This window comes from Aristolochia californica, unplaced genomic scaffold, assembly GCF_029961685.1.
Source record: "Aristolochia californica isolate CCGP_79_NKW_82.1479 unplaced genomic scaffold, dmAriCali1.0.hap1 SCAF_16, whole genome shotgun sequence".
Classification (NCBI taxonomy): Eukaryota; Viridiplantae; Streptophyta; class Magnoliopsida; order Piperales; family Aristolochiaceae; genus Aristolochia; species Aristolochia californica.
Genome location: NW_027181837.1, coordinates 19,612,433 through 19,634,377, shown reverse-complemented (window position 1 = coordinate 19,634,377; position 21,945 = coordinate 19,612,433). Strand labels below are relative to the sequence as shown.

At 38.8% G+C, this 21,945-nt stretch overlaps 2 protein-coding genes across 6 annotated transcripts; one reads left to right on the top strand and one right to left on the bottom strand.

The window, feature by feature from the left end:
* The first annotated feature begins 243 nt into the window (after positions 1–243).
* Positions 244–15,373, top strand: LOC137953985 (uncharacterized). 5 transcript variants are annotated; one of them, XM_068801561.1, is made up of 9 exons: positions 244–332; positions 869–978; positions 1,094–2,386; positions 5,458–5,598; positions 9,136–9,856; positions 9,955–12,733; positions 13,656–13,719; positions 14,027–14,267; positions 15,027–15,373. In XM_068801561.1, the coding sequence occupies exons 3-7, from the start codon at positions 1,126–1,128 to the stop codon at positions 13,683–13,685; spliced, it is 4,932 nt and encodes a 1,643-aa protein (XP_068657662.1). In that variant the 5' UTR covers positions 244–332; positions 869–978; positions 1,094–1,125; the 3' UTR covers positions 13,686–13,719; positions 14,027–14,267; positions 15,027–15,373. The 5 variants fall into 5 exon arrangements, with proteins under 5 accessions (XP_068657662.1, XP_068657663.1, XP_068657665.1 ...); XM_068801562.1 differs by having other exon boundaries at positions 940–2,386; XM_068801564.1 differs by having other exon boundaries at positions 869–2,386; positions 14,027–14,102.
* Positions 15,351–21,723, bottom strand: LOC137953986 (pentatricopeptide repeat-containing protein At1g09900-like). The gene is made up of 4 exons (XM_068801566.1): positions 21,076–21,723; positions 18,789–20,865; positions 15,646–15,747; positions 15,351–15,429 (listed from the first exon to the last, which is right to left on the bottom strand). Exon 2 carries the CDS (start codon positions 20,664–20,666, stop codon positions 19,275–19,277), a length of 1,392 nt encoding a protein of 463 aa, XP_068657667.1. The 5' UTR covers positions 20,667–20,865; positions 21,076–21,723; the 3' UTR covers positions 15,351–15,429; positions 15,646–15,747; positions 18,789–19,274.
* Positions 21,724–21,945: the final 222 nt, after the last annotated feature.

The following is a 21,945-nucleotide window of genomic DNA, read 5'->3' as shown; positions in this document are numbered from 1 at the left end:
AAACAAAAAGAAATTATTCCAGGGCTTTTTCGACCCAAAATCAGGCCGACCCGTCTTCTAGTCAGAAACCGACCCGGTGTACTTCAGAATCCAAGTTGAATCGAGTTGAACCGGGCCTGGTCACTCCGGGTCGGTTACCAGGTCGTTTTTTACTTGTGGTCCATCCGTCAAGACTCGCCTCGTGTTTTCGTTCTTTTAGGCTTCCGATTATCCCACTCTCGAATCAGGAAACAAAACCACGAAACGGGACACACTCTGCGTCACAGTCGTCGAGAGCACCTCAATCGCTATCTCCGACTCGAAGAAGAGCTCTAGGGTTTATCCCAAGAAAGGTAAATATACAATTGGTAATTGTTCTCATATCGCTTCTATTATTCAATTCGCAAAATGTATTAATGATGAGCTTTCTTATTTTTCAATTTTGTTTTCATCTCCGATTACTTTCTTATTTCGATTCCAGACAGCTGGTATTTTCTTTCGCGGTTTTATGTTTGCACCTCGTGCTTTTGAAATCAAATTTCATTTTGTACGGCGGCAGGGTTTGTGGAATGTCTTTTCCATTTGTTAAGTTTTTATACTTTAGAGGAATCTCTTGGGGGTTATTATGTCTCTAGTTATGTATTAGAGGGCGATTTTATTCCTTTTTGTTCCTTAAATGATTTTGAAAGTTTTTTTTTTTTCATCATGTTTTTGAGAAAGGTCGTAATTCTTTTTTGAACGTCAGGAGGGTCGTAAAGTGGCTTCATAGTTATTAACACTAGCAGAAATTATAAACGGCAATGTCTTTTTAAACTGGTAAACATATTTGCGCCTTTGTTGCTAACCTTGGTCAAGAAAAGTTGAATAATAAAAAAAACTTGATTTGTAGGAAATTATGGGGGACCTGATTTCTGTCTTCAAAGCTTCAGTATGCAAGTGACGAAATGTTAAATTTAACAGGTGCAGTGATCTGATCTTATACTGTCTGCAAAGCTTGAGGTACGGACATTGTAGTATGTAAAGTATGAAGGCGAGTTCTGATAGTTAATTTAGAGTGCGTTGCTGGAAGAGAGATCTTGAATCAAGAATTACTTTTTTGTGTACTGCGTTTTAGGAAGTGTAGCTCTGTAAGTTGCATTGCAGAGAATGTACAATCAAGGGAACTTTGCACCTCAACACTGTCAAGGTCCTCCTGCCCCGCCAACTCCTCCTTACCAAACAGGTCATCCCCCACCACCCCTGCAATACCAGCGAGGCCCTCCAGCCATTTACCAACAAGGTCCAATACCTCCTCCTCTTGTTATCCAGCAAGGGCTTTCTGCCCCAGCCTCCACTCTTCCACATGGCCAATCCACTTCTTTACCTTCAACTCTACCTGTCTGCACAGTTCCAACTCAGACGGTTCATGTTCAGCCACCTCGAGTGGTAGGCCAAGCTTACCCCTCTCATGGAAGTGCCCCAAGGATTCCTTCATATGCGACCATTCAACACAATCCCTCATACTCTCTCCCTGTAGCTACTCAAAACCTTAATCAGGTGGGTCTACCTTTGCCTCTTCCACCAAGAGTAATACCACCACCACCGCCTTCACAATCACAAATGCTGTATAGGGCGCCACCTCGACCGTCCCAGTCTCATGGTATGCAGAGTCTTGGTCATTGCCACACATTGCCACCCCCACCTCTTGTTGGTTTTGACCCTTCAGCAGCAACCCCTTCTCCGTCATTTGCAACTGTTTCTGTTGGTGGTACATATCCACCTTTTGCACCACCCCCACCACCTCCTCCCCCTCCACCACCACCTCCACCTCCACCATCTTCTCCTCCGCCCCTTCCACCATCCCCTCCATCTCCTGTCCTGCTTCTTCCTTCACATGACAATGCATCAGATCCTTCTGGAAAACCTTCGGAATTGGCGGAAACAAATACAGATAACATCAACAAGGTGCAGAACCTGTCTCTGTCTACTACTGATACCGCACATGACTGTGATCTGGATACAACTGAGGAAGATGGGGTTTCATCAAAGGTAGAAAATCTGAAGAGTCTTTCTCCACCACCAGTGAAGCCTGTGGATGAAGAAGTAGTACGGAATATTGCGGTTTTGTGCCAATTTATTGCTAAGGTGGGGCCTGATTTTGAGGACTTAGCTCGCAGCAGGGAAGCTGGGAATCCGAAGTTTGCATTCTTGTTTGGTGGTGATCCTGGGAGTACAGCTGCAATTGGACATGAATATTTCCAGTGGATGAAGAGAAAATGTCACTTGGAGTTAAAATCTCTCAGCAATTCAGGGAAAACCGATCAAACATTGATGCATTTAGAGTTGGAATCTTCTTTGCACAATGTTGGTTCAGTGGATAAAGGTGCAACCAGGTCACCTGTAGTGTCGTCAGACATGGATATGGAAGGTTAGTGCAATTAGCAGTGTAACTCTGTCTCTAGACATATCTCTACACGTATGTACGTATATATGCTGGATTTTCTTTTTTGTTGCAGATTTTGGATTTTTTATTCTTACACAATCCATTAAAAAATTAAATAATATTTTCCAGAACAGAACTATTCACATCCAATATTTACTATTTATGTGTTTTATGCTGTGGACAGTTTTGAGTTGCTTAATGTTTACAAATTTTCACATATTGTTGGTTGTATGAATTCTGCATATGTAATTGGCTATTGATCTCAGGAAGGCTTGTCTTTCTCATGCAATTCGCTCCAATCAGTGAGGACAGGTCACGTGACCAAACCTTTGCGTGTGTATGCGGAACCTGCATGCATGTGGATGAGCTATGACTTTTTCTTACCCATCCTCCAGAGGCAATTTATATTCTTAGCTTCAACTCACCCAAATGAACCCTCTTCAGCATACTTTACTTTTTTCTGCCGAGGATGATTGGGCAAGTGGGCTCTGGTGCCATGAGTAACAAGGTAAAGTGATCTGCATCATGGCAGTTACGAAATAAGTGAACAAGCATTCCAAAAACTTTACCTGTGGAATTTGTGACGTGAGCTGGCCCTTTCATGTCAATTGATAACAGCCATCTTAGATAGTGAAGAGGCTGAGGTTACCGACTGGCTTACTGCACTTGAACCTTTTTATATCACAGGTTTTGAGGGATGGTAAAATACTTTTGGGTGTAGAATTCTCTGGTTAGTATTCTGTTACTTCTTTTGCTCTCTCCTGTGGGAAGTATCAAGAGCAATGATAGCACCTTGGCTGCCTTGTCGTGGAAGCTCCTTGTACCTCGTGAGGTTCTTCACTTCAATCATGGTACTTATAGGGACAAGTTCACTTGTGAACTGCTTGGTAACGAAGATTTCAGGTGGATTACCCCTTGTACAAATTCTGTAATTTGGAGGGAGAGAGGATCAATCATCTTTTCCTGCTCTGCACCTTAAGCTTCTCTTTTTGGGTCTTATTTCAGAAAATTTGGAATAAAATTATGCTTCCCAGCTTCATTCCCTGGTTATTCAGTGTGATTCCTGGCCTTTGCTTAAATTGAGAAGAACACTTTGGCAAATGGCTATGACACCTGTAGCTTTTGAAAGAACACTAATGAATGAACAAGCGGGAAAGAAAAAAGAACAAAAAACTTCAATAGATCTTCCAGCTCCCTTGGGGCCTTACAGAAATCAATTTCCACTCCCTTTAGTGGGCTAGCACTTATAATGGCTTCCTCCTTTTGCCAGTCCTGTCTTCTTGCATTGGAGGCAAATTGCTAATTCTTAGCATCTCGTCCTCCTCTCTGCTCTTGGACTTCTCCTAATTGCTGGCTGAAGTTAAACTTCTACAGTAGTTCCATGCGGTATCTTGGGCCTGTTAGAATAAGGCAGTGTTACTAGGGACATTGATGGAGAAGTGTTAGTCTATTTTTTCAGTCCTGCTGGTTGGTGTGTTTCTGCTGAAACGGAAAACTGAGCATTCTCAGTGGAGTGAAGGTGTATTTGCTGCTTTTCTTTTCCTCTTTATTTAGTGAAGGAACTTCTCCATTGTCAATCAGTTGGATGAATGGGCACTGCTCACCCTTGAGTCTGGAGCATGTGTATGAAGAGATTCTTAACTTTTTTAGCTCTTTTTCCATCTTCTGGCAGCACAATAGTTGAAGTACCAATTTTATTACTGATATTTAGGTGGAAGAGGGAGTCTTCCAGCTGTGTTTGGCCATGGGCCAGTCTCTCCTCTTGTCACCTGAGGCTTGAGTCTGGACCTCATCTTCTCTCTTTTTTCCCCCTCGAATAAAACTTTTCATTATAAAACAATGTACATTTGTGTATATATTTATCTATATCTATCTATCTATCTAGAATGGCTATTATTAACCTCATCCTCTCTCTTTATATTCTTTTACTCTTATAAAATTTCTCATTATTAAACAGAATAAATATGTATATTTGTGTGTATATTTTATCTATTTATTTATAAAACTCTGAGGAGCATTACTCTGCATTTACACATTAGCTACTTCACCTATCTGCTTTAATTATTTTTTCCACATGACAGCTTATACTATGCCATTATTAACCAAAAGATCTAGGAGGGTCCCCCCTTAACAGCCTGATCAGTTTCACTAGTTTTTTTTTCATGCGACCCATCACTGAAAGCTTGGCATATTAGTTTTAGCTGAACAAACAGTGAAATGTGGTGGACCTGTTGTTAAAGAAAACAGTGAAAACAGGAGTTTGTATAGGGTTGGAGTGGCTAACATCTATTACACATCAACAGGCCTGTTGCAGTAAATAGGATTTGTATGCGTGAGCATATCAAAAGTTTGAGGCAACCACATTCATGAAATATGAAAAGATTGCACTGATGGCTTGAGAGATGTGTTTGAGTTGGTTCTCAAATAAAACGCTTCTTAAAGCTTCTGGTTTCTACCTAAAAGTTTGATGTCACCTTCAAACTCATTGATTTTATGATGATCATGCTCTTCTTTGAAAAATAACTCCTCTACTTCCAGTTTGCTTCAAAGTGTGAATGTCATTATTTTTTTTAGAGTAGGAAACTGAGTGGACTGTTTTTAATTGTGTTACATACTGATAATATGTCATTCCAGCTTCTAGAAAACAAAAAATCATGTTCGGACATTACTAGTGTTGAATTAGATATTTAAGCATGAACATTTTGGTTTATTTACTGTCATTTTTAGCACTCCATGTCTATTAAAATGGTGTGTGCTGGTAGTTGTAGGGGTATTTTAGTCTTTTTAATACCTTATTTTATGTACTGAGGAAGTGAGGGATAAATATGCCCACACAGGACTTTTTGTTTTTTAAAGTTAGTGAAGTACAAGAGTGAGGGTTGGACGCCGATCTTCCTTTCTTCCTTTTGGCACCAACTCTCAGAAATCTTCATTCTATCCATTTCTTCTTAACCTCTCAGTCTTAGTGATCTGAACTTTGAAATTTTCTGATAAAAAATGCACATTGCATGTGTCCCATATATTGAAATTGATGTTTTTGTTCATTTATGGATTAGATGATTTCAACCAGGCCGAACAAGACAAGGTTGCTCCTCCTTCAAATGAAGATTTAAACAAGGAGTCACCTTCATCATTCGAGAATTGTTTCAGATCGAATGAGCAATCACCTGCAACTATGCTTCCTGATCCAAGAGAAGGTTTCAGATTACTTTTTCTATGTTATTGTTTCCAGTTGTCAATGTATTGGTTTTACATTTGCCAGCTTGGAATTGATTTGCTCTCACCCTGGAACAAGTAACCATTTCTATTGCATAAATCCTATTATAGACGTTGATGATGAAGCCATTAAATTTCTGTTTGAATCTACTCTGAGAGTATTACTCATGTCTTTTATATGCGATTCCTGTTTTGCAATGTTGTGAAGTATCCAGGTTTAGGGCATATTTTTGGCAGAGAGAAACATGAATCTTGATGTTTTATCTTTAATATTTATTTTTCTCTTGTTTTTGGCATTTAATTTTGATTGGAAAATAATGTTTCACTTGGTCACCTCAGTTACACTCTTGATTTATTATTGTTTTTTGGCAAAGAAAATTGTGACATTTAAAAAAAAAATTATTATTATTTTTTGTATAGCTTACAATTTATTAAAAGAGGACAAGAAGAGCAACAGTACAAGAATAGCCCTCAGGCAGGAAAGGATCAAGACAGCAAAAAGCCAAAGAGAAAAATAAAAGAACTAAGGAAGGAGAGCTCTGAGTTACAACAAGGTGTTGATGAGATATACCCTCCTTTGCAAGAGAATCAGCTAGCACATTGACCAATCTAGGAATGTGCACCCAAGAAGTATCTAATGAAGAGTTCAGGTAAAAAATCTGGATGAAGTACTGGTTAAACCCCCAAGGGGGATCTGAAGAGCCCCTACCGGAAGAAACCATTGACGAGGAGTCACCTTCAGCAATCAATGGAAGAGAGAAGTAAACTTCATAAAGTTGAATACCTTTGAGAGCAGCCCTCACTTTAGCCATCGTGAATCCAATTTGCCAATAGGGCCTGGAAAAGAAAGGATAATCTGCCCTACATGATATCTAATACCTCCACCAATACCTCCCTCCCCCAGTTTGGCTCTTGAGCTCCCATCACAATTCAGCTTTAGGGAGCCACAAGGGTTGGGGGCAGGATTCATTCTTCCAAGCAGATAGGACGAGCGGGGCAACTGCTGGCTATGATCTTCCAATTCTGACTGATGCTAACACCAGAGTATTCATGAAAGTGCTTAGATAATTGGGCCCACGGGACAGTGAGGTGGATAAATTTTTCAATGACAACCCAATATATGGAAAGGGAGTGATTAGAGAATACTTGTTCATTTCTCTCCTGTCAAATGCTGCAAATTACAGCCGCACCAACAATGTTTCACAGAGATTTGCCTAGCCTTGATACAAAAGAGCAATCAAGGAGTTTGTTCTGCCTGATACTGATCTGCCCGAAATTCTGCTTAGCCTAGTCCTTGATCTTATCCTTTAAAGTTTTCAATTTTTTATCAAAAACTCTGGATGGGTTCCCTTCCACCAAACTTTGAGGAGCTTGAAAGATTTATCAAGAAGCCACACCACTTCAAATCTAAAGGGGCATAGGCCCCATTTGAGGTCATTGCAGTCAACAACAAGAGTGAATATGGTCAGAGATTGGACAGGGGAGGGCATTACAAGTGACCTTGTGGAAATGGCTGGACCTGCTACCACTTGATCCAACTTTGGGAGAGCTGGGGGAGATTGATTATTTTTCGGTAAAATGGGTTGGGGGAGGGAATTTCCATTAAGCTGCATCTATCGATAAAATCAGCAATACCCATTGTAGAAGAAGAGTAGACTGGGCAGAAGGCTGCTTTTCATGACAAATGAATCACATTTAAAGTCACCTCCAACAAGCCATGGACCATCCCACAAATCAATTACAGAGGCTAGCTCTTCCCAAAAATCAGCTTGAAACAGGTATCTGGTTGGGCCATATGCACCACAGAAAGCAGAGGGATCATTCTGGGTAGAAGTAGTAATCTTTAAGCTGAGAGAGTACTTAATATCGAAGATTGAAAAAAGATTCTCATTCCAAGCCATATAAAGTCCACCAGCCGAACCCACAGCTATGATCCCAATCTAAGTAATTGCTTGGGATTAAGTCAAAACACAATTTGAGAAGAGATATTTGATAATTTTTTTTAAGCACCTTGTTGATGCTTCATAAAAATGGACCTCTTTTATGTTGTATATTTTTCTGCGAGTAGTTCGGACAAGGAGTCTTTGCATACAAAGTCTGAAATAGTTTCATGAAGATGACGTGAAGCAGTACGAGATTGTAGATGACTGAAGCTTATGGTCCCTGTGAATAAAGTTGAGGAGAGTCAGGACATGATATGTCCATTTCGTTGCAATTTTCTTTTGAGAAATGAAGTATTACTGTATTCAGCTGTTTTTTGTAAAGTGACTGAGGTTTCATTTCCTAATTATTCAGTTCATTGTAAGTTATAATCCCTTGAACTAGGTGCAGGTACTCCTCTATCTCCAGGTGCAGTTGTGAGTACTTCTCTCTCTTTAAAGTATGAACTTTCTCAAGTAGGAATCATTTTGTTTCTGCTTACTAAAGCAGAGGGATATTTCAAGTCTATGAAAACACCTGTCCTGCTATTTTAATTTTTTTGCCTGTGTTTTTCTGTCTTGGTAGATGTCTGCTTTTATTAGTGCATTATGCTGATTAGAGACCTAGTGTCTGTACTCTTGCAACATTTGGTTTCAAACAACAGTGCTGAGGATCTTGCATATATCTGTGGCATCAAAACGGAGAACTGCAAATTAAGGTTTTTGAGGTCATCCAAGTTTATTGCTATGTGCATAGGGATGGGTACAAAAACTGTTGTATATTGACTTAAGATTCTTTCATAACCTTCTGCAATACTATTCCTGTTATTTTGATGTTTGGTGACCTTTTCACAAGCCACTTGGTGCTGTTATGGCATGATCTGTCTTCTGGATTGGCCTTTGTTGTTCCTGATTCAACTCTGATACCAAAAGCCTCATTGCCGACTTCTTTTTTTTATTAGAAATATAGCATTAAATGGTTCGTCAATACATTGTTGAAATGCTTTTTTCATGCAATCTTTTTATTTTATAAAATTATTTTAGTTTTCTTTATATTTTGCCAGATTTTGCATCACATTCAAAATGCAGATTAGCTTCCCCCTCTCTCACATCAACAAAAAGAACAAGAAAAAGAAAAAGAGTGAGATTTGAACCCAAAATCTTACATTAAGAAACCCCCTATGTGGACAAAAGGCCGATCTACTAATAGCAAATAAATGGCCAATTAAGGCTAGAACATTTTTCTCAAAGATTACCTACTATAAAATCTTTATTTTTTTCTTATTTTTTCAAATGGTGAGTCTGTTTGTAAGGAGCAGCTATTAATTCCCTTTCCTGCAGTTCTCATTGCCTTTGGTTTCGAGTAGTCTTGAATCTTATGGTCTTGTCGGTGCTGTCTCAACCACTCTTTATTCTGTATTGTCTAAGATTTGGTTGAAATTACTTTCTTGTTACTTTACTAATGATGCACATTTCTTTTTGTGAGGACTTCTACTTTTTCCCATTGACATTTTGTAATGAATTTTTGTTCCCTAGCTGAAATACCTTTTACAACTTGTTCTAAATGATAAAATTCTAACACTAGATAACACTTTTCAGAAGACAATGACCATATATCCATGTGGCCAAATGCTGATGGTCACAGCCCTTCCAGGAGTTCTCCAGAAGATGGGGGGCCCAGTGTACAAGTTGGAAGTCCTTTAAGACATATACAAGGTTATGCTTCTGATGACAGTTCAGAGGAGAAGGCATCTAATGATGATGCCCCTGCATGGGTTTCACCCTCATCTTATCCACTTGAGGATACAGGCATCTCAAATTCAAATTTAGATGCCACTAATGTCCTAGTTGATAAAAAAGGATCCTCAATGTTGGCTGCTGAGGTTGAAGTTGTGGTTCAACATTCAGATGGGGGAGATGCAGCAGATCTGCCAAAATCTTGTCCTTCGGAGGCAATTACAGGAAATGGTGATCTTTATAGTACCAATGAAGATGAAGTCCGTAGTGAGTTTGGGAAGTTCAAGCAGGAAGAGGGTGGAAATCATGCATCTGTGGAGCCAAAGGTGGATGAATTTGGGAGATTATTAAGAGAAGATGCAACTGACAGTGACCCAGATGATATTTCTTACTACAGTCGAGAAAGGCATAGAAAAGGAGGCAGGAAGGGAACCCGAAGTCGATCACCCAAAAGAAGTAGATGGAGAAGGAGGAGTCTCAGCCCACGGAGGAGAAGCCCCAGTTCACGGAGGAGAAGCCCCAGTCCACGGAGGAGAAGCCCCAGTCCACGGAGAAGAAGGGACAGAAGGAGCCAATCTCGCAGGTACATCTCCTGTCTTTTCTTTCTGGGGTCCATCTCTTTCTTAAGAATGTGTGCAACTTTTTGAAGTTTTAAAAGTTCGCCACTTTTTTATGTTTCAGCTGGTCCCCAAGAAGAAACAAATCTCCGGACTTGAAGTCCATGGTTGAGTTTGGTGGCAAGAAAGCAAGGCGAGATATTAGGGGTCAGAGTCAGGAATGTTTTAACTTTCTTAAGGGGAGGTGCTATCGTGGGTCCTCCTGCCGATTTTTGCACTCTGTTCACTCCACGGAGGATGCCACTTGGCACTACAACAGCAGGGAAAAGCAGTTTCAGAGGAGCCAACAAGATTATGGGAATTCTGCTAGTCAAGACACTATGGGTGCATGTAAGAGGTCAAAGAGAATATCAGAAAGAATGGTAATTGAGGAGCACTATCTTTCAGAAGAGGGAGAAAAAGGCTCATCAATGCGGACCAGAGAGGATTTTTCTGTCAAACATATGGATGAGAAAACAGATGTAACGCTCGCAAGAGATGAATTGAAACACACTACTATGAGTGATGTGCTTGTCTCTTCCCAGGTGGCAGCTGATCAACTGCAAGAAGTAGAGGGAAATGAGCAATTGCAGGTTCCTCATGCGCCAGTCATTACTTCATCCACATCTATACCTGTTTGTGAATTCCAAAAGCTGCACACTGAGACCACTCTATGTTCTCCTCAAGAAATTTCAGATGCTCTCTGTCCCCAAGAACCCAATGTTTTCCCTGTGCGAAGCTTGTCAGTGTCACCTTCATTGCCATTTAGCTCGTCAGTGTCTCATCCATTGCCTGTTAGCTCGCCAGTGTCTCACCCATTGCCTGTTAGCTCGCCAGTGTCTCATCCATTGCCTGTTCGCTCGCTAGCTTCTCATCCATTACCAGTTAGCTCGTCAGCATCTCACCATTTGCCTGTCAGCTCACCAGCAACTCACTCATTGCCTGTCAGCTCGCCAGCAATTCACCCATTTCCTGTCAGCTCGCCAGCATCTCACCCATTGCCTGTCAGCTCGCCAGCATCTCACCCATTGCCTATTAGTTCATCAGCATCTCACCCATTGCCTATTAGTCCATCAGCATCTCACCCATTGCCTGTTAGCTCATCAATATGTCATCCATTGCCTGTTCAGACATTTTCATCCCCACCAAATCCAGTCCCTGCACCTACAATTTTACCATTTCCAAATCAGTTACCTTTTAACTCCGCATATCATTCAGAGAGTCTCAGAACTCAACCTTTCCCGCTGACAGAGTTCCAGACATCCAGTTTTTCTGCTGCACCACCTCTTTTTCAGTCTTCTCAGCTGCCCTCTCGGCCCCCAGGAGAATTTCAATCTCAGTCACCACCAAGAGAAGCCCACTTGCAGTCTTCAGCTGAACACTCTCAGCCCCAACCTTTCCCATCTGGGAGAGTTGCTTCTTATCCGCCTCAGCTTCCAGACTACCATTATCATCATGTTCCACCTAAGCCAATGTGGACCAATCTACCCCCTCCGCCACCTCTACCACCAAGAGGTGACACTTTCACTCAGCCTCTGATCAGGGTACACCCACCTGAGGAGCTTATGCATTCTCAAACCAGTGAACTTCATCCTGTTCATGTGGAAGCTTTCAGGCCTAAATTTGCACCTTTTGATAACCTGAGGGGGCCACCATATGGCGTACAAAGTTTTAAAAAGGGGGAGCAATTCACACATTCATTTGAAGCTCAAGAATATCATTCATTCCATCCACAGCTTCCAGATCCACAAGTTACTCCTTCCAATGCCTTAATTCCCCATTTTTCCAGAGAATCTTCTCAGGTGCACTCTTTTTCAGGAGACAATTTATCTCACAGGTCGTTTTCAAGAGAAATTCCTTCCAGGGGTTTCTCTTATTCTTCACATATAGGAGATCCTGGCACTTCTGAATCATCTTCTTTTATGTTCTCATCCAGTTTACTGGAGAATTTGGCTCCAAAACGTTCTACTTCAGCGCACTACAATCCATTTGCATCCACTTTTGAGCAAACACCTACAAGCTCAAAGTTCGGTTCTAGTATTTTCCGGTGGGAAACTGATTTAAACTTCAGTGGGAAGTATGACTCTCCTTTCAATCTGAGCCATGTCTCAGTGACTGAACAGGAAAAGACTGTTGGGCTAGTATCGAGATCCACAACTGCAACATCAGATTCCAGCAGGCTGGGGGAAAAGTTGTTAGCAAAATCTGGTGAATCATTTCCTGTGGGAGCTTTGAGAGAGTTAGAAGATCGTGCCTATGTGCGGGAGTCTTCAGCACAGAAACAGTCTAGGGATTTGGAAACTGGAGATCAGTATGACCCAATTTTTGACAGTATTGAGCCATCTTCAAACTCACTGAAGAAATTGGGTTCAACATCGGTTCATGATGACCCAAAACCCAAAAGGAGATTGAGTGCTAGGCATAGACCTCCCGATGTGGAGGAAACAAACAAGCAGAAAGATGATGGCCCAGCTATAATTAATCCTTCAGAAAAGGAAGCTTTTGATGAAACAGATACTGAGGAGGTAGGTGATCTGGATAATATGAGCACTGGAAATCCTGTTGATAATGGTGGTGAGATTGAGATCGATCAGGTTCAGTTTCCCCCTGAGAAGAATAAAAAGAAGAGCAAAGACTCGAGGTCAATGAAGCTCTTCAAGGTAGCTCTTGCAAATTTTGTGAAGGAGGTTCTTAAACCATCATGGCGGCAGGGGAACATGAGTAAGGAGGCTTTCAAGACCATTGTTAAGAAAACTGTAGATAAGGTATCTGGAGCAATGCAAGGTCGGCGTATACCAAAAACACAAGCAAAGATTGATCAGTATGTAGAATCTTCACAACGGAAGCTCACCAAGCTAATTATGGTACGCACTTTGTATATGTGCTTATTATGTGCAATTGTTTGCTTTTTGTGTATTCTCACTGACATATTTCCCGAATTAAATTCAACGGCAACTTAATGCCTTGTTTTGAAATATTTTATCAACTGCCTTTTCCTATTTCATTATCCTTTACCTTTTTGTTCTTTGCATCAGCTATATCTTTATTCTCTTCTTTGATAGGTTTATATCAGTTTCCCTTTTAATAAAATCTCTTTCTCATTGTTATATGGGAGACCAAACTGTCATACGAATTTCTGATGGGTTATGGAAGAATAAACTGCTTTTCAAATATTAAATGTAAGATAATGTTAGTACTTTGTTTTTTTATTTTATTTTTTTCTGAAATTGTTCTTCTTGTCTGTTTCATTTTAAGCGAGTGAAAGATGTGAAATTTGGGAAGACAAGCTGCTTGTTACTTGATAATTCAAAAGCTGACTTTCATAAATAGAACAATGTTGATTATATTAGTTATTTTGACTTTATATTTCCTTTATTTTTTGGGACCTTTATCTCCTTATGTTTTTCTATACATGTTCATATACTGTGACTTTGATCTCTATGTTATCTCTTTGGATTTTTTGGCATTATTCTGCCTTATTTTAATACTTTTTTTTTTTCCAATGGGCTTGTATGACCATGGTGTTTGAGACAAAAGCAAACTGGTTGATTTATTGGATGTGTTCTTTTTGTGCTTGAGATTCCTTGTCAGAGAGATTTCAAGGAGAGTAGGAGCACAAAGTGGTTTATTTGTTTGCCAAAGTATATGTGGAAAAAAAAATATTTGGTCACTTTGATACTTGTGTCCAATTATTAGCTTGATCCATGCTGGATTATATTGTTAGTCTTCTTATTGTTTCTAATCTTTTTTTTTTTTTTTTCAATTTGTGCCATTGACCTTTTGCAGGGTTATGTCGACAAGTATGTCAAGGTTTAAGACTACAGATTGTGACATTTGCCTAGAGATTTTGGTACGACAATATCATGTGTTATGTATCTAGATTCAATACTACTTTAGGAAGGGGGAAGAATATCCATGTGGAGCAGAATTTTCCCCCTATCCATAAAACATATATCTGTCCTCAGTTTTCTCTCTGCTAAATTTAGCGGAGGTGCAAAACTCTTTGGGATGGCTTTGACTCCATTTTTTTGTTAGTTACATTCAGTTAAAATGCATAATAACCTAGTGACTAAATCATTGCTGAGTAGCTCACCTCCCTATTCTTTATTCATTCTTAATATTATTTCTCTATTTTGCTCACCCATTTTTGCCTGCAGATGGAAGGTTTTGAGGGGAGGAGTTTCTCAAGAAACAAGGTTATGCAGATGAGGACTTGGATGATGAGCTCTCTGGGTGATTATCTGACAATGCTGTTCTTGTTGATATTATGGAGTTTGATCATATATATGTAACCATATACACTTCTATTTCTGCATAATGGGAAATGTACCATTTGTAAAATTGGGTTTTCTGCTTGGTTCTCTACCATCTTTGCTGAAATGGATTCATCTTTGGCAGGTACATCGTTCTACTCCCATTGTGCAATCTTTTCATAAGAAAAAACATATTCTAGTAGTAGTTTTCAGTTCCTTTTGTAACTCTGCAGTCTGTTTTTTTTTCTGGTCAAGATCGCAGTTCACCTATTTTTGTAAAGCTCTAATAATCATTTTTTGACAATACCTGGTCATATCACTATTCCTAGATTTGGCTACTTGTGAAGCAACATTTCACGCGGTTTTGGGCATATTAGGTGACAGCATAATCTCAAGTCTTGAGTGGACCTCTCATGTACCTGCTGGATCCTGTCTACTCTTTCTCTAACTCAAGTCAGGAAAATAAGCTTTTACCGTTCCTTGCAGTGATTTCCCGCTAACAATTGTAACAAATAAGAAAAATCTCTGTATATTTGCGAGTTATTCAGTCTAATCTCGAGTTTCTTTATTGACTGTAAAAATAAGTGGAAAGAGTCGAAGGCCTTTAAAATCTCGCCAAATTTTACTGGCTGTCTTACTATTGAGCTTGTGGATCTTGTTTTACCTACTTACCAGCATTGCATCAGACTAACCTATTGTACTATTGTTTATATCAAAATGAGTTTTTGTACTTTTGTAAGAACAATTTGAACTTTTTCTTATTTTGACTCTTGCAATGTAATTCTAATGATAAACTTTTTCTTTGCTACCAAAATTTTATTTATAAAGGTGTTGTTGAATGTTGATAGATGCAAGTGATTCATGGTCCTCGATACTGATAACAGACCTCATCTGTTGACTGCAGTGCATGAGCAAGAATGATCTGTTGCAAGATTTGAGGATATGGAGAGTAGTTGAGGCCAAGGCTTGACGAACAGATTTCATGATTCATTAGAAACGAGGCTGCTGATGGAGAAGAGTTCAAATAAGAGAGAAAAAATAAAGATAAATTATCTTGCTACCAAGAGTATATGAAGTGGCGCCACAATTCAACAATATTTGTGTAAAGCAGTTTTATGTCATATCCAATAAACAGGGCTACACCATTGCCTAACCACAGAAAGCTTAACCTCCGAACCATATGACCATCAATTGGAATATCTTATCACAGCAGAACTCAAGAGTTATTCCACAAAAAATAATGGAAAACATTGCTGGATACAAATGCTTCTGAACCAGTGGTATTTCTCTTGCAGCTTTTCAAGCACCTGGAATTAAATATAGCAATAAAGAATCAATGACCCACCATGTCTGATGAAGTCTTCCGATGAAAAACCAAACGCATATCAACTTTTTAACTAGAAGGAAATGCCTAGTATAAGAGGTATAACTGAAATAATTTAATTGGGACAAACACAATTATTCAGTTCTTATTAGAGCCAGGAAACAAAAAAAAATAAAAAAATCTCCTAATAATAATTTACCTTCTATGGGATCATCCTCTAAATTTTCCCTTCCCTCTGATGGAGTTATGCTCTTACCTCCGACAACAAAGTAAATTGGAACATAAACATCATTTCCACTTCCTGTTTGTAAAATCCACAAAAACACAAAAATCGTCGGTCTATTTTCAGTCTGGTAAAAAATCAATTTATAAAGCAAAATGAAAGCAAAAACAGAGCCAATACAAAAGAGACGACTTCAACAAATAATTGACAATACACTTGAAATAAGAGGCATTTTCTATCTATCCCATTTCTAAAAGATTCTTTGCTCATACAGTGAAATTTGCTGTGTATAACTACTGCTTAACATGTAAAACTAAGTCAGTAGCTTATATTGGCTACTGAAGGACCAGAGGGAAGGATATCAGCCCAATACTTGATATCCACAAACCCTTGAAAAGATTGTGAGAAAACTTCACTTTCCTCACCTGAAAGTGAATAAACATTCACATAAATAACCATTATGAATATTAATGAACTGGAATTGCAAGAAGAAGATTACAAGCTGAGTCTCCCCTCCCCCAGAGTTAGAATAGTAAAGAGTTCTCTTTTTTCATTTGAAATGATGCTAAAGAGGTTTTTTGAAGGCATATGAAACACAGCAACAAAACTACCAAAACAGAGTGATTCTGCACGCCAAATAGTTCCATATGGTTTGTCATCTACATGTGTTATTAACAGGAAAAAGGATCAAAGGAAGAAACTTCGAACTTATTATTATTATTATTATTATTTTTTTTTTGAAGGATGTAAAAACTTATATAAAAGAGGGAGAAAAATATACAAACCTAACTAAGCGGACCTTCCTCTACAACAAGGTGTTGAAGTGAAACACCCTACTTAGCCTAAGTGTCTGCCAAGGAAGAAACTATGAACTTATTATTAAATGTCTTGGTTTGTCAATCAACCAAAAAAAAAAAAAATGATGACATGGACAAATTGCTCGACTAGAGGATCTTTTAAAGTTTAGAAAATAAAGTTACCCTGAATAGCACAAAAGAATAACAATAATAAAAAAATACATAAAACGACCTGCAATTTAGAACTTCACTACTAGCAATTACAAAACATAAAAAAAAAAAAAAACAAAGAAGACAAAAAAAAGAAAAGAAAAGGAAAGGAATAAATCAGCCCTTTCTGTGAGTAGTTCTTTAAAATCAGAATAAGAACTTAAAATATATTTTCCCCACCCAAAAAAACTTTAAAAGAACTCCATATACAACAGGAATCAGATTAGACAGATGCCAAAGAAGAGCAAAGTTAAGCTACAGAGTATCAAGTCTAGAAGCCACAGATTTGATAGAAAGGGTTACTTAAAACTCAAAACTCAAACAGCAGGAACGAATGTAATAGAAGTAGAAATCAGGGAGAAAAGAGATATATAACCTAGAAGAGAAAGAGAGATCAAACCTAAAAAGAAAAATAGAAAGAGAGATCAAACCTAAAAAGAAAAATAGAAAGAGAAACCAAAGAACTATTAGTCGCCTTTTTCTACTATCCCAAAGCATTGGACAAACCCTAGTAGATAACAACTTGATTCCCCAATTATCCATCACAATTTGAAGCTAGAAGAGTTTCTTTGCAGTCTGAAGCTAGGAGCCACAGTGGATTAAGGCTGAGGGAAGCATGGAGACAGGAGGTGGAAAGCAATTAAATGCCTGTCTATGGATTATTTTGGTGGAACGAGAGTTTAGAGATAATTCACATGGATATCCACCAACCCATGGGATTAAACGGAAACATGATCAATTGAGAAACAGATCCACTTCTCATCAATTTGGATTGGTATCATCTCAAATTGTATATGGGCTCACATGCCCAGATCCACCGATCATTTGGCGGACTTTCATGCTAAAAGGGGCTCTTCCCTCCAATACCTCGCATTGTGGAGGATGGGCCGCCGCGCTAAGTTGTATCTTCTTCCTCTTCTTTAGAATTAAATTAACACATTTCCCTAAAAAAAATAAAAAATCTGAACCTGTTGACTGACCTATATGGAGCCCACCCATCAAAGAGAACTCTGTTTAGCAAAGAGAAAACTCAGGACAAATCTTATGTTTCACTAATCGATGGAAGCTTCTTCATCCATGGTCATGTTCTCCCCGTTGTAAAGTAGCATAAAAACTACTACTATGATACTTACCAGAAAGTCTCCAAGTATATGTGTCAATTTGTAGACTAAGCCTTGAAATATTTGTCACCATAGCTCCACATATGGTCCGCAAGAAAAAAGTAAATAAAAATAACTGAAAAAGTGTTAAATTTTATGAGTTTAGAGAGAGAAACTGAGAAGGAGAAAATAGGAGAAAGAGGAGTGGGCAACGAGTTCTGGAAAAATTTTCCTTGGGGTCGAGCTTGACCCCCAGCCCATTTTATAATAAATCTTACAAATTACAGAACTGCCCCTATCACGTAAAAATCACTTCTCCCTACATATTTGTTCAAATTACATGAAAATAGGAATAGAGACAAAACTAAATACAGAATTAGATAACGCAGCAGCTGGACATTACAGATAGTGCAAAATGACGATATTGCCCTTCAATGGATTTTCTAACAATAACAGACAATGAAAAGACAATAATTGTATAATTCAGAATGGGCCATGCAAATATCAAAATATTTGACAGAATCATCCACTTGACACACTTTTTTTTTTTTAGAATAATGATTTGACAAACCAATATGAGACTTTTTGTTCTCACTTATCTCAAAATATTCTTCTTGAAAAAGAGCTAAATCAAAATCCCAATAATGAATCACACAGAAATGACATGTATCCAGTAATAAGAACAGTTTGTTTTCATCTTTGAAACCTTAGTCCTAGTAGTCCACATGAAAAAATGAGTTCAATAATATCTCAAAGGTACAATAAAACCAAAAGAGCCTTTGTAAATACTAACTAGGCATTCTGAGAAGTATAAATGTTGTAGGAATGAATGTGTGTCAAAAAATTTCAATAATAATTTGCAAGATTTCCAATACCGAATTTGTTTTGAACTGAACTCAACACAGATTAAGTAGCAACATTTAAGGGTGCACAGGGAAAAATAAGGGGATAGAAGAACCCAACACATCAAGGAAATACAAAGTCAAAAACAATATAATCAATGTGGTTGTACCTGTGGAATTCAGCTCTGGAATTACTGAATTACGTGCACTTCTCAAAAGGCATGCTTATCCTTTCTCCAAAAGCATGTGCTTTTCCATTCGCCTTAAATAGAAACGCCTGCTTCTCCCTTCAGCTTAATTATAGAAGGGTCATAATATTTTGTGTTTGCTAGTTTCCTCTAAACTTGGAGGTTTATGCCTGGCACTAATCTCCTTTCAAATTTCTGCTCATTGTTAGCAAGGTCAAATCCAACAAGTTGGCTCAATACTGTCAAAAACTGGGTTACACATGCCTCCACTTCCCAAATCCCTACATGAATGCTTCTTGAAGGCTAACATGATTAGATAAGATCTTCCAACACTTTTGAAGCTCCCACATGAAATGATTCATCTCAACTTGACAACAACTGCAGCAAAAGCCATTTCAGTCAACAGATTGAAAAAAAATAAAATCATGCATGCTTGGAATCCCATCAGCATGGTCAATTGAAGTTGCTTCATCCTGGTATCGTCTCCTTGCAAAAACCATTCAATATTGTGTTATATGTCACATTAGTCGGAACAAAGCCCTCTTTCATCAATTTCTTCAAAATGCACAAAGCATTGCTTGACCCTATACCACGACACAGAGCATGAATGAAAACATTCCAAGCTACAACATCCATTCCATAGCCTTGCGCAAGGTACTCAAGTGAAAAGCGATTGGCAGGTCCAGTATAACCCGATTTTAGTAGACCACCCACCACAGCACTAAAAGTGAAACAGTCAGGAGAAAACCCCTTTTTATCCATAATTCCTACAATGTCACAGGCTTTTAAAATGTTGCATTCACTAAAAAGCGCATGAAGAACTATATTATATGTGATCAAGTCTGCATGACATTCTCCTCCTTCCATCATATCTAAAACACACAAAGCCTCTTCCACTTTCCCGTCATCACAAAGAAACTTAATAACAGTAGTAAAAGTGACAACATTAGGTTTACAAGCTTCAGCCTGCATTTGATTTAAAATTCGATAAGCTTCATCATACAAACCTTCTCTACTGAACCCATACACTAGAGCTGTGAATGAATAGACATTGAGAGGGAAACCCTTCTTTTTCAAGGATGTCAAAACGGCCAAAGCCACAAAGCTTTGTCCAGCCTTGCAGAGTCCCAACAGAATTGGATTGTACGTGTACACAGTAGGGAAGAAACCCTTATCTGTGAGAATTGAAAACACAAAATACGCCTCAGAGACCTTCCCTACTCCACAAAGATCAGATATTAACAGATTTGAAGACCTTTCGGTCGGAACGTAATCCAATCTCAACATGAATTCCATCACATTGAAGGAATGTAATAAAGTACTTGATCCCAGTGACTTTTTGAAGAGTTTCATCAGAGAACTAAAAGATGGCCGAAACCCACTTCTGCACATAGCTTCTGCAAAAAATAGAGTGTCTTCCAATTTGTCTAACTTCAGTAATCCATTCAGAAGAATGTTGAATGTCAAAGCATTTGGGCATATTCCAAAATTCTTCATGTCATCAAAAAGTTTAAGTGCCTCCCCAGCACAGGCATCTTTTGAATTCAAATAGTTATAGAGGATTGCATTATAGTCATAGATCGTAGGTTTGCCAAATATATCACCGACCAGATTCAGTGTACTCACGGCTGTTCGGAGGAAGTCAGAAGCTGCAACTTTCCTTGTATCATGCAGTAGAGTGGAGTTGCAAAGATGATCACTTTGGGATGAATTTCGACTTCCATCAAAGACGAATGATTCTTCAGAATCATCTATCCTTTCTGTGGATAAGGCAGAGAAGCTCAATATTGGACAGAAAAACTGTTCTTTCCTGCAAATTCTAGCAGAAATACATTTTCCAAAACTTACGGACACAGACATGGAATTTTGCCAATATGAAATGCTCAACAGTTGTCCTTGTTATTTGATTATCCTCATAACTTATAAGTCTCCAAATGTAATCTTTAAGCAGATTCCTTTTCTTTCCACAAAAATTCAAATTCACCCTCCAACTAGTGAGAGGAAAACCCACAGCAATCATGGTTGAAGACTTTTGATATTGAATAAATCTTCCTTAAGCCTGCAAACCACAAAAAAAAATGTAGATACAAGTCAAGATAAAGGAGCTCCTCAGGTTTGCTCAGAAAGGATTCTTGCAGATTACTCAACAATAAATAATGACAATATGTATGGGAACAAGAAAAAAAGAAAAAAAGTCACAAGTGACAAAGAAATGAACCATTTTCAGAATACTTTTAAAAAGAAACTTATGATGCAAGAAGAGTTTGACCTATCCAGATGAGACGTGCTCTTTGACTTGGAGACATCATTTGGTATGTAAATGTGAGGGCTCACCTTTCCCCCCTCCCTCCCTTCTCTCTACCCGGCGTCAGAAAAAGAGGGGACAGAGCTGCTCGTACAAACAAGAGGAGCCTCCTCTCAGCAAAGCAAATAAAACAGAGGGAGGCGATTCTACTTTCCTCCCCCCCTGTTGGCAAGAGAATACAAAATCCTTGTGACCAAACACAAGGGTACTTAAACATTCCAACAATTTTCAGTCTCTATTCTGAAACATTTATGAAAGTTCGGAAAGATAAGTTACACAACAAACTGATAAAAATAGCAAACAAGTTGTTTCTTACTCCCTCTGTTCCCAGAGTTCCATTTAGTTAAAGACAAGAAAGGGAGAGGTGGGGAAGCCCTGCCCAGAGAGAAGACCGGGAAAGTTTAGGGGGAGTCATTTTTGTGAAGAAACCTTCTGTATAACAGAAATGGAGCCAGGGGACGAGAAACCCCCCGACAGACTTTCCTCCGGCGGTGTATGGAAACAGTTGAAACAAAGAGAGAATCTTACTCACAAAGGAGGAGGACGACGGCAGACTTCGAATGTAGAGGTTTTGGGTGCAAAGGCCTGGGCTTAGCGAGAACAAGGAGCCTGATTTTCTCATGTTCTCTTTACCCTTCAACTTTATAAAAAGGAGCCTGGTTAATGGTATTTAGGGTTTTGGGTAAATGGTTTATGGTATTTAGGGTTTTGGGTAAATGGTTTATGGTATTTAGGGTTTAGGGTACTCCAATTTTATTTTAATGCTTGTCATCATTAACTTCAACATTGTTGGCTAATTGTGAGCTAAACAGAAATGGTTTGCTGTATGTTAAG

What these genes read in the sequence shown, in the direction of transcription:
- LOC137953986 (XM_068801566.1), bottom strand. Translation starts at nt 20,666, where the DNA reads ATGTCTGTGTCCGTAAGTTTTGGAAAATGTATTTCTGCTAGAATTTGC.
- LOC137953985 (XM_068801562.1), top strand. Translation starts at nt 1,126, where the DNA reads ATGTACAATCAAGGGAACTTTGCACCTCAACACTGTCAAGGTCCTCCT. An exon ending in AGAAGGAGCCAATCTCGCAG is followed by an intron (nt 9,857 to 9,954) that starts GTACATCTCCTG and finishes TTTATGTTTCAG; the next exon opens with CTGGTCCCCAAGAAGAAACA. An exon ending in AGCTCACCAAGCTAATTATG is followed by an intron (nt 12,734 to 13,655) that starts GTACGCACTTTG and finishes GACCTTTTGCAG; the next exon opens with GGTTATGTCGACAAGTATGT.